This window comes from Heliangelus exortis, chromosome W, assembly GCF_036169615.1.
Source record: "Heliangelus exortis chromosome W, bHelExo1.hap1, whole genome shotgun sequence".
Classification (NCBI taxonomy): Eukaryota; Metazoa; Chordata; class Aves; order Apodiformes; family Trochilidae; genus Heliangelus; species Heliangelus exortis.
Genome location: NC_092453.1, coordinates 1722389 through 1735557, shown reverse-complemented (window position 1 = coordinate 1735557; position 13169 = coordinate 1722389). Strand labels below are relative to the sequence as shown.

The 13169-nt window shown below is 38.9% G+C and overlaps 1 protein-coding gene across 1 annotated transcript in view; it reads right to left on the bottom strand.

Annotated features, from left to right (window-relative positions):
* Positions 1-214: 214 nt before the first annotated feature.
* The window catches only part of LOC139789224 (guanine nucleotide-binding protein G(q) subunit alpha-like), a 138909-nt gene continuing 125954 nt past the window's right edge, over positions 215-13169 (bottom strand). Inside the window, exon 7 of the mRNA XM_071729729.1 lies at positions 215-5167. Within this exon, the coding sequence (XP_071585830.1) occupies positions 4977-5167 (191 nt within the window). The 3' untranslated portion in view covers positions 215-4976. The remainder of the gene's footprint in view (positions 5168-13169) is intronic.

Below are 13169 nucleotides of genomic sequence, written 5' to 3'. Positions count from 1 at the left end.
TGATATAAGTTTATGTGACAACTATGCACAATCTATCACATAAATACAGTTTCTACATCTATTTCACTTATCTAAATATCACAACTTGCACTTGTATTTTTATGTTATTCTCACTGAGATGTAAAGGTAAAATAATTCCTTCCTCACTAATCCCTCTCCTTTATATTCTGCAACAAGAAAGAAAAATAAATAGAAATTCACTGAATCGTTACTTAGGCAAATTATTTGTATTCCAATCTCATTTAAACTGTTGCGATCACATAATAGAGAACAAAATAGTACAAAGTTATGGTCAAAAATACTGTACTTTTAGCTAGCAAGATTTTTGAATAGCAGTATTTATGCATTAGTTTTATTTAACAAAAAAAAACCAACACCACACCTTATTTTTGTCCCCCGAGCAATAGACAATACATGCATTTAAATGACACTTTAAGAATAGCAAATATTATCTTTTTTTTTTAAACACTGCAAATTAAAAAAATGTATCCGACATCCCCCCCCCCCAATATATTGGTAAAATAAGGATTTCCTGCAGCATGATAATAAGGAAACAAGCAATGTACTTCAGTTTAGACCATCTTTTGAGAGAAAATAAGAATACTAACACAAAACCAGCTTTAGAAGAAGTTGAATTCTCTTGCATTTTTGACACTGTCTTCAACATCAACTTTGCCCAAATAATTCTTCTATTCCTTTCTTTCCTGAAGCATGGCTACTGTAAAAAAGCCTTAGTGAAAGTTAGAATAAAATTCCTGTAAGTAGATAAAAAGAGGTGGTCCTTATCAAACCAAAGCACACTGTTCTTCAATATCTCCCTTGAACTACCTTTATCAATGATCTGGACAAGTGGATCGAGTGCACCCTCGGTAAGGTTGCAGATGACACCAAGTTGGGCGGGACTGTTGCTCTGCTTGAGGGTAGGAAGGCTCTACAGAGGGACCTGGACAGGCTGGATTGATGGGCCAAGATGCACTGTACGAGAGTCAGTATGGCTAACTGCTGGGTCCTGCACTTAGGTCACAACAGCCCCAGGCAACTCTACAGGCTTGTGGAAGAGTGGCTGGAAAGCTGCCAAGAGGAAAAGGACCTGGGCGTGTTGGTCACAGTCGCCTGAATATGAGCCAGCAGTGTGTCCAGGCAGCCAACAGCATCCTGGCTTGTATCAGAAATAGCATGGCCAGCAGGTGCAGGGAAGTGAACATCCCCCTGTACTCAGCACTAGTGAGGTTGCACCTCAATTACTTTGTTCAGTTTTGGGCCCCTCATTATAAGAGGGACATTGAGGTGCTGAAGTGTGTCCAGAGAAGGGTTAGCTGATGAAGGGTCCAGAGACTAGATCTTATGAGAAGCAGCTGAGGGAACTGGGGTCATTTAGTCTAGAGAAAAGGAGGCCAAGCAGAGATCTTTTCGCTATCTACAACTACCTAAAGGAGGTTGTAGCAAGGTGGGTGTCAGTCTCTTCTCACACCTAACTGGTGACCAGACAAACAGAAATGTCCTCAATTTGCACCAGGGGAAGTTTAGACTGGATATTAGGGAAAATTTATTCACCAAAAGGGTTATCAAGCATCGGAACAGGCTGCCAAGGGCAGTGGTTTAGTCACCATCCCTGGAGGTAATTAAAAGACATGTAGATATGGCACTTAGGGGAATGGTCTAGTGGTGGACTTGGCAGTGTTATGTTAGTGGTTGGACTGAATTATCCTAAAGGTCTTTTTCCAAATAAATGATTCTATGAATCTGTAAAATCTGAGTCTGAATTATGAAAACTAAACTTCCCTTATAGCTTCTTCATCCTATATATGTCAAGACAGTGCTAGTTATTGAAAAAAGCACCTTTAAGATTTCAGTGAAACACAGCCTTCTTGTACTAGTGAACACCTAGAATACACAGATTCCCTAGATGTTTTCTTTCCCTCCTCTCCCATTTAGGACATTCAATTAAATCACATAATTTTAACAAAGTTTCTCTTTTTTTTGCCTTCAGCTTCATGTTAGTGGCAAATACTTCTGGACTCAAGCACTATAATGCAAAGTGGAAATCACAGGTTAAAACAGCAACAGCAATGGAACATGTATGGCAAGTGGGAACAGCTGTGTCATTTAAAAAGTAAATGTTTTTGTAAACACTATCACACTGCAATTTTCTGTTTGGTGATTCATGTAAGGCTAGCATTAGCATGCTGGATATATATTTTTTTAGAATATGCTCAAATAATCTAAACATTGCCACAGGTTCAACTCAATTAAAATATAACAGAAGTAGCCTAGTGGCACACATTCTTGAAGTTTGCAATGACAATATATCTATAAAGTATGAACAAACTTTTGGTTTTATACAAAACTTAAAACCCCATTCCCCTCTCCCAGTATCAAAAACATAAAACAAAACAAACCCCAAACCTTCATTAGACAACACTGGCTTTTGTTTTGGTTTGGGTTTTTGCTACAGTTTTATTTATATGCCCAAATCCAAGATGGACAATGTATTCCCATGTTAAAAGAAGGGATATTATCACACACTCCAGAGTCAACAGTGGAAACAGAAGATTTGTTATGTTTATAAGCAAGATCAGGACCAAGTTTGTAATGACATATATAACAAGAATAACTGTTCTGATCACATATTTAGAATGTCAGTGTCACTTTTTATAACCTACAACTACTTGCTTTACCTTTATAGAAAATTCTTTAACTCCTTAAAAATTTTAAGACTAGTGACTTTTTTGTTATTAGATCTAAGGTTTCTGTAATTTCTGAAATAATTCTTAACCGATCTGATGTTCTGTATTTCTAATGATATTTTTTGGGAAATAGCATATACTAATTAGTATTTATGTTTAATGGTTTGAAATGTCTCTAAATTAACTTTTCTAATAAAGGCTATTTCTAGGTAAAATTATACAAAGCTCAACCTGACAAATACAAATTCATATTTAAGAGCTTATGTTCCAGTCTTAGATGTAATGGCATAAATGTTTCCAACAAAATTGGTTTCTACAACTGTATAAATCCCTGACGATTTAAGCATTGTTTTGATTGTGAATGTCGAGTGTCTCCAATTTACTTTTACTCAGGAATGTACAAATTATTTTATACAGCACAATGCTAGTACCACTCTGTACTATAATAAGCCTTTTTTTGTTTTAAAAATATAAACAACAAAGCCCTAGTCAGAAATAGACTGACAAAATTTACATTCTTTTCTTAAAAAGTAAATAAAATAGAATTATTTGAAATGGCAATTAGTTGTAAGTCATATGATACAATTACATAGATACATATCACCACAGCACATTCAATTTTCCAAAAATTATTACAAAGCCATTATAGATGCTGCCATATATATATATATGTTTGTACAGTGATTATAACATTCATAATTGCACTATACCTACAACCAGTTTTCAATTATAAGGTGTTTTATGAGGAAAGAAAAAAAATAGCAACTGTTCTAATTGTTGCAATTTCTGTGCTGAGTGCACTCTAGCAGTACTTGGCATTTTAATCAATCCAATCTGACCTCTGAGCTCTCTAGCAATCATGCACCTAGTCAAAAAAAATTGCATGTTGAAATTTCAAGAGTGATTTTCTCACTGTTTCATTGACATTAAAAAATCTTTCTAAAGAACATCGAGAGGCAATTTTGCATGAAGCCTATGAAATGTCTGTAAATTGGTGAAGAGGCAATCTTATAAAAAAACATTCCTAAATGTGATCACTCATCAATAATTTCATGCTGTTTAAAGCTGTTTTGATATTATTACAGAAAACTTTTTATGCAATCTCATGCCATCTCTGACATAAGGAGAGAGTTTAACTGTCTTCTATACACATATACCTAGTAGCATATTAATCCACACTGTTGATTTTGGCATTAGAAAATAGAACACTTCCTAAAAAAGGGAACATGTGTTGAAACTATGTTTTTTTATCATTTGTCAGTTGACTCAATCAGGTCAGTTCCCAATCCATCAGTTTGGCATTTCAATTGGTATCTTATGTTTCAAAAGCATTTGTTTTATTAAAAGTCAGATTTGGGAGGATTTTATACAACATAAATATTTTTTCTACTGTAGAAAAACACACCTTAAAAAATCTTTAATTTAAAAAATGTCCACAACTGAAAAAAAAAAAAGCCAACTACCACTGTTTCAGGCTGTAGCCACTGAGAAAAATGTTGTGTCCATGACATTTCTGTTTGGCATTTATGAGTAGAGAAAAAAGAGAAAAATGGAACGTGGCAATTGAAAAGAGATTCTATGATATTCCATGAACATCCTAGGTTGTATCTTTAATTATTTAATTACTGTCTTCTATGAATCTTTCTGAACTGCGAAAGTATGGCTAAATTCTAAATCCTTACACAACTATTTCTATTTTGCAGTCCCAGTATTCTACCCTCAGAGGTGAAGACAGAATGAAAAGGTCAGTGTCAAGAATTTAAAAAGCGCACTATCAATACTTTTGATCCTTTAGAGAAAGTGCATTCTTTAAAATTTGAATGAGTGATAACTTCAGTTTTGATGATAGCATTTTTTCTGACCAAATCGCTCAACAGAAAATATTTTACCAAGAAATGCAACTGGGAAAACAGCCATTGTACCTTTAAAAAGGGAGAGGAAGGAGGGAGAGACAAAGAGTCAAGGAAAGAAGAAACCAGCTTGATTTTTTTTCAAAAGCAAAAAACTATTATCCTTTGTGAGTATATGACTGAAAAGTTAAAATACATTGAGTCACAAGGTTTTGGCTAAAAAATAAGAAAATGTGCTGTGAATGTACTTCAGCATCTTTTGGTTTTACTCCATATAGTTTAAATAAAATCATAAAATTAACTAAAAACTCTGTGGACATTCACAGAGTCCAAGCCAGCAATAAATTAGTATTATGCAATTTTTTTTCACAGATAATACAGTCCCTCTTGTGTGTCTTCAATCATGCAAAGGTGGTCTTGGAGGGTCCCCTAGACACAGTTAGACCAGGTTATACTCCTTCAGGTTTAACTGTAGGATTGTGTCCTTGACAGCAGCAAAGACAAAGCGTATATTCTCGGTGTCTGTAGCACATGTGAAGTGGGAGTAGATAATTTTGTCACTGTCTGGATTCAGGTCTACAAACATCTTCAAGATGAACTCTCGTGCTGCTTGTGCATCCCGTTGTGGTCCTGATAATTAAGAAGAGAAAGTCAATTTTTCCTAGTCAGTTCAATATTTGAGCTTTTTATGAGGGGAACCTTAGGTGCAGAAAAAAGAAGACTCAGTCTGCAATCCTTGTACAAGAAAAGAAGGGAAAAATTTTACTCATGAGTACTACTGTATAATATTTTTTCCCAGTAGGAACAATTAAAATATAAATATGGAAGGAAATTACAGAAGTTCATCATGCAAGAGCTGTTCTTTTCCTGCTGACTATCCTCTTTCTTCCATAACATGTTTAAAATTATGATCTGTAACCACATAAAATGAACAACAGAAGACATAGTTGCTTTACAGAATCATAGAATTGTTTTGGTTGGAAAAGACCTTTAAGATGATCAAGTCCAACCATTAACCTACCACCACCAAGTGCACCACTAAACCATATCCCAAAGCACCACATCTACACGTCTTTTAAATACCTCCCCAGATGGTGACTCAACCTGTTCCAGTGCTTGATAACCCTTTCAGTAAATAAATTTTTCCTAATAACCAATATAAACCTAGACTGGCACAACTTGAGGCCATTTCCTCTTTTCTTATTGCTTGTTAGGCCAACATGCACCTTGCTGCAACCTCCTTTCAGGTGTATAGCAATAAGGTCTCTCCTCAGTCTTTTCTCCAGGCTAAAAACCCCCAGTTCCCTCGTTTGCTCCTCATAAAACCTGTTCTCCAGACCCTTCACTACTTTGTTGCCCTTTTTCAGGTGTACAGAGCTCAAAGCGCAAACACCCTGACCTCACTCCCCTCACTTGACCTATTTTTGTCTTCTTGGAGAAATATTCAGTAGGGCCAATATGCAAGAATTGCTGCTTCAGTAGGTACCAGCTCAGGTGATTATTTTGGACAAACTCAAGCCCAAGAGGTAAAACAGATTAAGTGATAGGCAGACAGCCAAAGATCATAAAATGCCTGGAAGTATAGACAGGCTTGCTGGGGGAGGTCCAAAATCACCTAAGCACTTCAGTCCCATGGACTACTTCAGCAATTCTGTGAAACTTTCTGTGAGGAAAACTGGGCTTACTAGATTCAACCATCTTCCAGATCCACTTTTACTTGTCTGACACCATTTTTAAAGTTGACTTTACTCTAATCAAAGGTGAGTAGATTACCTGGAAGACTGGAATTGAGACTCTTAGCTCCACCTTTGTGACAGATGTAACTCACCTCACTCTCCATCAGCCTTCAGCACCCATCCAGAGAGCAAGGCTTTTGCCACACTGGATTTCATCCACCGCTACCAACTGCTTTCCCACTTGACTCCTCCCTAGCTTGAATTCCCACCACTAATAAATATTTTTTAAAATTATTAGAATTGGCCCATTTTCAGTCTATATCTACTATATTTAAACTATAATAAAGTACATTTTTTTAAAACCATATCATATTAACATAGTTATATCCTAAACTGGTCTCCAATAGAATTTCATTTACTTTAGTGATAATGAGATATACATGCTTGGTAGTTGAAACTGTTCAATTGAAAAAAGTTAATGTTCTAACAAAACAATTATCTAAATTACGTATAACAATCCTATTCATTCTAAATTAAGTCTGTAATTCTCAGAATACAAAGTCTATGCAACCAAACTTCATGTTCTCCATTACACATGACAGAAGGCAAAATTATGACTTCCAATCTAAAACAGTGAAGATTTGTGCATGTTCTTAGCAAAAAGAACAGGACAGAAGCAGGAACATTAGACACAATCTATTGTTTTCCTATACTGCAATTCTGTTCCAGTGCAATTTTCACAGGCCATTATTCCCTTGCCCTGCTGTTTCTGCAATGTGTGCTTCTACAGAATAGGTATGCTTGCTGTGCCTTCTCCTTCTATCATCTCATTTGTCCCAGTCTTGTTACATGACAATATAAATACCAGTGCTCATCTGTTATATAGTTCTGTCCTTCAGTAGTCATGAAATCTGTACTTAGGGGGTTAGTGTGTGCCCATATAACTTTCAATAACTGCACAATAAAATTTATGTTTAATACTTAAATGCAATTGCAAACATTTCTAATTTGGATAACTGCAAAAATTCGGTAGCAAAGGAAGCACAGAAGATAAATTACATGCTTTATGATATCTAATGGTTGGCCTTCTGGAAGGAGAACATGACTGAAATATCCTGGTGTGTGCACATGAATATATATGTATATATATATATATACACACACAGACTTCACATTTGCTGACATGTAGAGAAGAACATGTAAACAGATAATACATTTTCTGAGGTAGAACAGAGAGGACTGTTCAAAATTTTTTAAATTTCTAAGCACAACAGATTTTAGCCTTTAGCTTCAGCACATATTCTATAGAAACAGCAGCAACAATAAATTTCACTAATTTTTTTTATTCCAATAAGTTTAAATATTTGTAAAGGCAACTCCTAGACTTTCTAAAACAATGATTTCTTCAAAATAACCCATTAATCACCTTCCTAGAATTTTGTTAAACAGTTTTACAGTGGGTAGACACAGGTAGTATTGTCCTCTTTTAAAATGTACTTCACTATTCAAACCCTGTATCCAAATTTTGCTTACCTAATAACGTCTGCTGGTTATCATGTAATTAACTTTTTTTTTTTTTTTTTTTTTAACTGGAGTTCAAGTACAGGAAACTGAGATTAAAAAGAAAGTTTGCAACCTCAGGAATTTGGGAAAAAGGGAATGAGCCAATATTAGACTTACAATGTTAAATAGTTATGATCTAAATAAACTTGGAAAATTATTATAATACAAATCTGCAGGTTTCTCATCCATTGCTCCTTATTTGGCAGTCTTAAAAGGGTCTCTCTATATGATAGTCAAGTTTTTTATATAAAGTATTACAATTTGGCTTGGCTACATTAGCTTGGTGAGTGTAATAATTTATTTTCTTTGAAGCCTGGATGGGAGTGTGTTCCTGTGGATAGACATTTTTCTCTTCTTTCTTTCCCAAGTGTAGCCCCTTTTTGTCTCTTTCCCCTCTCCCACCTCTTTATTCCATTCTGTTAGTCAGTCTTTTAGTATTAGATGTGGAAGCATACCTTTATGTGATACTCTGACTCTTGAGCATGTCAGTCAGTCTGTCATCCAATGTTGTCATGACATACAGTAAAACTGCTTAGTTTAATCACTTCAGTTTGCCATCCTGGTTAGCATTTCTCATCCCTATGCTATTTTCTCCATTGTGCTACCACACAGGACACTGCATGGGGGAAGTGATCTAGCTGAAGATACCTAATTGCGATGAGTTCTCCAAACCTTTCCATCTTCAACATCTCCAAACAGGGTGCTGGAACAGCAGAGGGGACCACATAGTGACCTGTGCAAGCTTCAGACTGTAAGACACCCCATATTTCCATATTTCCACCAGAAGAAATCAAATCAAACCATAACCTTGTTTAAGGGGTTAAATCCAGCAAGATCTGCAGAATTAGAGTCAGAAGCTTAAAGACTTTCAGTTCTGGCCAACTGGTCCATAACCTTATTTTGTTTCCCTTACTCATGGCAAAGGAGACAAGAAAGAGCTGACTGACTGAAAACCTGATAAACTAATACAATGAAATGACTGCCTTGGTAGATTAGGGGAAGTCAGTGGATATTGTCTACCTAGACTTCAGGAAGGCTTTTCACATTGTCTCCCATAAGATCTTCATAGGGAAGCTGATGAAGTATGTGCTGGATAAGCAGACAGTGAGGGGGTTTGAAAACTGGCTGAATGGCTGGGATCAGAGGGTGGTGATTAGTGGCACAAAGTCTAGTTGGAAGCCAGTAACTTATGGGGTACCCTAGCAGTCAATACTGGCTCCAGTCCTGTTTAATATAGAATCATAGAATGGTTTGGGTTGGAAGGGACCTTAAAGATCATCTAGTTCCAACCACCCTGCATGGGCAGGGACACCTTCCACTAGAACAGGTTGCTCAAGGCCCCATCAAACCTGGCCTTGAACACTTCCAGGGTGGGGACATCCACAACTTCCCTGATCAACCTGTTCCAGTGTCTCACCACCCTCATCACAAAACATTTCTTCCTAAGGTCCAATCTAAATCCATCCTTTTTCAGTTTAAACTCATTACTCCTTGTCCTGTCACTATAGGCCGTGGCTAAAAGTCTCTCCCTGTCTTTGTCATAAACCCCCTTTATATATTGAAAGCCACAATAAGGTCTCCCCAAAGACTTGACTTCTTCTTCTCTTTTCTCTTCTCTTCTCTTCTCTTCTCTTCTCTTCTCTTCTCTTCTCTTCTCTTCTCTTCTCTTCTCTTCTCTTCTCTTCTCTCTTCTCTGAACAACAACTCTCTCAGCCTTTCTTAAGACCTGTGATCACCTTGGTGGCCCTCATACACATTGATGAGATCCCCATCTGAGCCTTCTCTTTAAGGTAAACAGTCACAGATTTCTCAGCATTTCCTCCAGTCCCTTAATTATCTTTGCGTCAGATGCTGGACTTTCCAGTATGTCCATGTCTTCCTTGTGCTGGGGGCCCCAGAACTGGACACAGTACTACAGGTGGGGTCTCACAAGAGTGGAGTAGAGGGGGCGAATCACCTCCCTTGACCTGCTGGACACGCTTATTTTGATGCAGTCCAGGATATGATCGGCCTTCTGGGCTGCAAGTGCACACTGATGGCTCATGTTGAACTTTTCATCAACCAACACCCCCAACTCCTTTTCCCCAGGGTTGTTCTCAATCCCTTCTCCACCCAACTTGTATTTGTGCTTGGGATCACCCCTACCCAGGTACAGGATCTTGCACTTGGCCTTACTGAACTTCATGAGGTTGGCATGGGCCCACCTCTCAAGACTGTCAAGTGTTGGGAAACTGTCTGGAAGAAAACAGACATGTGAGCAATCCCGACTCTTTAGTTTTAGTTAGAGTAAACTAAGGGCCTTGAGAACCAGTTGCAAGGTTACTGAAAGATGAGCTATGGGAAAAAGATAAGGGAGCTGGCAGTAGAAAAGAAGAATAACAGGATAATGAGGTAGCCAGCAGAAGTTCTGTGAGAACAGAATTTGTGGCCAAGATATAGCCACCTGCAAGATATCGTTATATAAACAAAGGCTCTATATAAAGCGAGTGTCCACTGTTAATAAACGACTTCACTTTAACCACATTGGTGACTGCGTGTCGTCCTTTAAGCCACCGCGGATTTTTTCCCACATTTGGCGCCCGAACAGGGACCCTCTCGCTGTTGCTTCCAGGAGCGATGAAGACAGCTGGGATGAGAGGGTAGCGAGAAAGCCGACCGAAGGAACGGTGCGGCAGGAGCGGAGAAGCCAGTCGAAAGGAGACTGCTGCCCCGGCGGTCTCTGTAGCTGGTGCCCGGCTACGGAACGAAAGAGGTACCTCAGAATTGAAGAATCTTGCCAAGAAAAAGGTGAGCGGCTGGGGAGGAGATGGGGTCTACACTCTCTAAAGAAGAAGAGGCAGTAGTTAAGCTCCTCCAATGTATTCTCTCTAAGAGAGGTTTATCACACGAAGGCAGGACCTTACGTGAATTACTGAAATGGGCACGGGATAGAGACTTGATCCCCTCGATGGGTACCGTTTTTGAGTTACCTACTTGGGAAGCCATAGGTACTGCCCTATGGAATAAAATTAGCCATGGAGATAAGGAGGCACGACGCTTAGCGACACTCTGGAAATTGATTAGAGAAACCTTAAAAGAAATGAAAAGTGAAAGAGCAGCAGCCTCAGCGTTTGCTGCCTTAACACCTGATCTACCAATACCGATGAATGCTCAAAATATGGACTTGACCTCTAAACAGTTATTTGAGACACCTAAAATACCCCTACCAGCACCTGAAGGGACTATACTGATTCAAGGTCAGCCAACTGTGCCATTTGACCCTGGGGGGTCAGATGAAAAGCAAAAATGGGACTGAGAAGCAAAACGAAATGCGACCGAAAACACCACCAGAATCGTCGGAGGACCCAGAAGGAGAGAAGCCGGAGAACACAGGCGAGGAACCTTGGAATGCAGACCCCCCCCCTCCTGCCCGCCTGCCACGGCTCCCAAACACTCTGCCACCGCTGCCTTCCTCTCCACCTCTGATGCCTGATTTATCTTCTTGACCACAGTTGCCATCAATTAATCCTCTGCTTCACCTGTCAACACCATCAGTGCCTGCTATAGAGCAACAACCAAGGAAAGAACTGGGACTCAGAGACAAGCAACTCAGGGAACTGCTGAAGAAACTGAAAGAACTGGAGACCAAGGATGAGTATACCCCTGAAAAAACCCTAGTTTTTTGCTCCGTGGAACACCCTGAACAACCCAGGGGCACTAATTCATTTTTATCCCCTGATCTGTTCCCTATCCCTGCTCCTACTTCCCTTAACCCTTTAACACCCACTGCTCCACCTCTTCCAGATCCAACATGGGGAGGGGAGGGTGGTGGAGGGGATAGAGGGGGGGGAAGGTGGAATCAACAATTGCAATTTCATCACAAATGGCAAATGCTGTGTGAAAATGAAGCTGTGATTCCTAGACAGAACACCGATGCATTATGCGGAGTGCAAGCACAAATGTTACTTGGTGCTTGTCCTTTTGTATGTTCAGATTTGCAGGCATGGTTTCAAACTGAAGTGTTACAACTTTCACAAGAATTGGCGTATAAAGCTTTGCAAACTGTGCATGATCCTGCACAAGCAACTCCCTCTTTTACAAATATTAAGCAGGGGAGAGCAGAGCCATATCCAAAATTTGTGGATCACTTATATTCAGTGGTAATAGCACATCCCGATTTGACAGAAAAGATGAAAACAAAATTATTTATATGTCAGCATATGACAATGCTAATGAAAAAAACTAAACATGCATTAGGACTACTCCCAAAAGGTGCTACAGCAGCCCAATTGTTAGAAGCTTCTGAGCAAATGCTAGAAGCAGATAAAGCTGCTTAAGGACCATCACTGCAATATGGTTCTCAATATTGATTTATATTGTGGTGCATGGTCCACTGGTGTTTCATACAGAGATAAAAAACAAAAAAACCAAAACCAACCAACCAAAAAAAAAAACCCAAAAAAACCAAACAAACAAAAAAACAAAAACAAAAAACAAAAAACAAAAAAACCCCACAGTTATGAGAACAAGTATGCCTTTTTGGAGGCCGAGAGTTGCTGTTCGGAGAGTGAGAGCTGCTCCTGGTACAGAGAGCACCCCCACTCCTGCCTCCGCAGCCGCTTCTCGCCCCCCCACACACAAGCGCACAACTCAGATATGGCTGGTGAGCATTGCCAGTGTATCTGCTACAGCTGCAGCTGCTGTCTCTGTCCCCACTGACACTGCTGCTGCTCAAAAAATGAGCCCTGCTGCAGACACCACAGCAAAAAAAAAAAAAAAAAAAAAAAAAAAGGGAAAATAGGGGGGAGGGAAAGAGTGTGTGCCTTTGCTGTTTAAAGGCTTGGAATTCTGTCTCTAAACAATTTTATTAGGCCTTTTTGAGCCTCAATTTGGCAACCATGAAGGAAAACAGGACTCCACTGTGCCGTGACCCGGGAGGGGTCTGGGGACGCTTTTGGGGCCCCCCTGACCAATTTTTGTCGGATAATCCTCCTCTACCCTCTTGGTTCTACGCGCCAGTGGACACCAGACCTTCCTCATACTAAAAAGGTATTTAAGTCCTTCCACTGCAGTGTGAAATGTGCTTTTGATATTGTATTGATAATAGGTTCTTGTTAATGTTGTAATTCATGTGATTGTTTATATGTTGATTATGGGATCCCTTGTCTATGTGTTGATTGTTGATTGTGCTATTCTGTTGCACTGCTAAGTAGATGAACTTAACTTCTGGTATTTTAACACAGATGCTAAAAGATGTTGATAGTGTCAGACATGCAGTTTTACAATATCATGCTGCCACTGACTTTTTATTATTAGCTTTTAGGTTATGTTTGTGAAGACTTTGATGGAGTGTATTTGCATTAATTTATCTGATCATTCAGAGTCAATTCACAACCAAAAACAATTGATTAAGA